Source organism: Gavialis gangeticus, unplaced genomic scaffold, assembly GCF_001723915.1.
Source record: "Gavialis gangeticus isolate Ggan-Ray unplaced genomic scaffold, GavGan_comp1, whole genome shotgun sequence".
Taxonomy (NCBI): Eukaryota; Metazoa; Chordata; order Crocodylia; family Gavialidae; genus Gavialis; species Gavialis gangeticus.
In genome coordinates this window covers 69,467,713-69,470,696 of record NW_017728993.1, presented here as the reverse complement: position 1 = coordinate 69,470,696, position 2,984 = coordinate 69,467,713, and the positions used below count along the sequence as shown (strand labels likewise).

Sequence of the window (2,984 nt, the reverse complement as noted above, 5' to 3'; positions counted from 1 at the left end):
GTCCCTTCCAGCCCTAATGTCTATGAAATCTATGAACAAGGCAGAGATCCATGCTGTCGGTGGTGACTAATTATTCTGTTTTTCTAATTGCTTCTAATTGCTCAGGCCTATTGCCAGTCTTTAAAGGAGGGTGCTCATTTGCCCTGTCTCCATGAGGCCAAGGACCTGCATTACATTGCCAAAGTTATTTCATACTATCAGCAAACCCGTCCTGTGTGAATTGGCCTGAATGACTCTCAGAAGGTATGTGATAACCTCAGACTTCTCCTAGGGTTGTGGGGGGCGCAGGAAGGGGGGCTCATGTACTTGCTGTGTTCTGCCGTCCCGGGAGGTGGATTTACTGAGCAGTAAAATGCCAATTCCTGACACATTGTGGTTAGGTGAGACCTGCTGTGGAGCTCTGGAGGAAAGGGGCTTTTACTGGGGGGAGGATGGAGTGATAGTGATGCTGAGAGCACTGGGGCCATGTAGTTGCATGGTACAGGTCTGTGTGTATGTGATGCAAGTGGTAAATGTTGAGCAAGGAAGCTTGCTCTACACTTGAGAGGGCTGCTGCCAGGCAGCTCTGGCCTAGTCCTAGGGAATAGGCAAGGTATGCAAGCAAGAGACAGGTTTAGTATCTTGGGTTTCAGAGGTGATATGGTCTTGTCCAGTGGGTTGGCCACTATTTGTGGCAGGGTGCTCTGAGGAACAATGCGAGGTGCAGACAGCTGAGCCCTGCTTGTTCTTGCATGAATTAGTTGGTAGGTTTAAATGTGCTTAAATGGTTCTTTGAAAATCAGAGGGATTTGGAAAATGGCTCGTGGTGTCTGCTTGGATTAAGTGGCTACTTAATTCACTCAAGGGTGTTATCAATGGCTTATAGAATTATTAATGCTTCACCCAAAGGCTGTGGTGCCTCAAATTTGCCCATGGCATGCCATCCAAAAGGTAATCACAGGCCCATCTTCCAGCTCACACATCACCTGTTAATCACAGACATGAGCATGTCATCCATCATGCACCCACTAGAGACTCAGTATCCTTCAGTCCTATCCCAGTCAAACACAAGCCCAACTTTTCTCACCTGGTACCCAGAAACAATTGGAAGAACCTCACCATAACTTACATACTCACTGTTCTATTCTGAGACCTCCTACCAACCACAGATTCCCTTTCAATCAGTCTCCCTGGCATGTTTAAGTTGTGTACCTCAAAGGGCAACTGCTGCTTGCTCTGTGGGAAGGTACAAAGGCATTAACTAGAATTGGAGCCCCATTATATTGGGGACCGTGCAGAAAGAGGAAGAAGAGTCACCACTATGACTTTTGGCACATGGGCTACCAGCTGCAGAGAGGTGTGTGTTCATTAGCATTGTACATTCTTTTTATTCGTTACACATCCTATACACTGACCTTTTCTGTTTCATGTTTAATTATTTTCTTCCTTTCCAACCAGCTGGACAGCTGCATTACTTGTGGAAGAAAGGACTCCATCATGTTCCTTATGTTCCATTTAGAGTCAATGATTCCTAAAGCTGATTTAGACATATGTCTGTTGGATAGCAGGTAGACCGCTAGATAGGACAGCTTTTGGGATACTTTACAAATGACTTTTAGACTTAAGTACAATGAGATTGTAGCGACCACCAGGATCTTTAAACAATTTCCTTCTTCCCTGTCATTTCCATACTTCTAAATGCTTTTAAATTGTGTTCCTTAATATGCAAATGTTATAAATTTAATGCTGGTATTAAAGCAGCACCCTCAATATCAAATATCCTTCTAAGTAACTTTGAATCTATGCTTTTCTGGTTGCAGAACCAAGACTGGAAGTGGCTTGATGGAAGCACATATAAGTCCACTTCATGGCTTTCTGCCAGTGGCAGCCATAGTGGATCATGTGCCAAGCTCTCCCAGGATTATGGTAAGGCATGGTGGTAGGTGGCTTCCCCAGGAGAATTCCCAGCAGGATCCCAGCTGAGCTACGTAGAGCTGTTTGTGAGTTCCCAGGGTCTCACGTGTAGAACTTGATGGCTACATATATTAAAGTAGGCCTCAAAGGGCCCTTAAAGCCTTAGGGGAAGTAGGATATCGAAAGGGGCTGAAAAACCTATTAAAAGAGCAACATCAAGGGTTAGGCATACTTAGTCAGCTACATAAATCCACAGGAGTGTTTCATCATATCAAGAAGATGGGATCAGCCTCCTCTTGTGCAGCACATCTGGTGACCAATGAACATCAGTTCTGGTCACCTCATGACCAGCCTCAATATCAACATATTACATCCTCAGAAGGAGGTGTAAGAGTGTACAAAATAGTAGTGAATGGTCTAGAATGAGGCATGATGAGCAGAAGGGAGGCAGCGAGTGAAATGAGGGGTGGCATGTTCTAATATTGAAAGAAAATGCTGCATAGGAGGCATGGGTAAAGGCTTTGCTCAGTGCTGTACTGTCAGTGGGTTCCATGGGCTAACCATGTTCAGAAGGGATCAGGCACTCTTCCAGGTGAGGAGATCGGGGTGATCAAATATTAAAAAAACAGAACAACCACCAAAAAAACCCCTAGCTGTCTTGGTAAAGGCAGCCTCTAAGTAGTAGGGCTAGGAGGGAACCTGCCGTTGTCACAAATAGGGGTTTTGTCTCTGAAACAAAACACTGGCTGCTACTGGATACCAGATAAGGGATAAGAAGGGTCCTGGTCTGAACCACTGTGACAATTTCTGTAATCCCAAGCCTCCCTTTTTCCTTCATCCACAGCTGGTTGCCATTAGCCTTGCTTCCCCCACAGAACGGCAAAGCTTTCTTGCCACAACATGGGTCAATGCTTGGTCACATCCCACCACCTCCATCAAGGCCGCTTGTCATACCACTTCCCAGCCTAGTTGGGCATACTCTGCCACTGCTGCCTTGCTCCTAGGAAGTTCTGCCTCAACTACATCTTTTCTTATTCTGGCATCCCTGTTTCTTGACTTCTTAGACAAGGTCCAACCCTTCCTCACCTCCT

At 45.6% G+C, this 2,984-nt stretch overlaps 1 protein-coding gene across 1 annotated transcript in view; it reads left to right on the top strand.

Moving 5' to 3' along the window:
- Positions 1–2,984, top strand: part of REG4 (regenerating family member 4) — a 27,782-nt gene that overhangs the window by 8,088 nt on the left and 16,710 nt on the right. Inside the window, 2 exon segments of the mRNA XM_019501981.1 lie at positions 106–243; positions 1,800–1,905. Coding sequence (XP_019357526.1) covers positions 106–243; positions 1,800–1,905 — 244 coding nt within the window.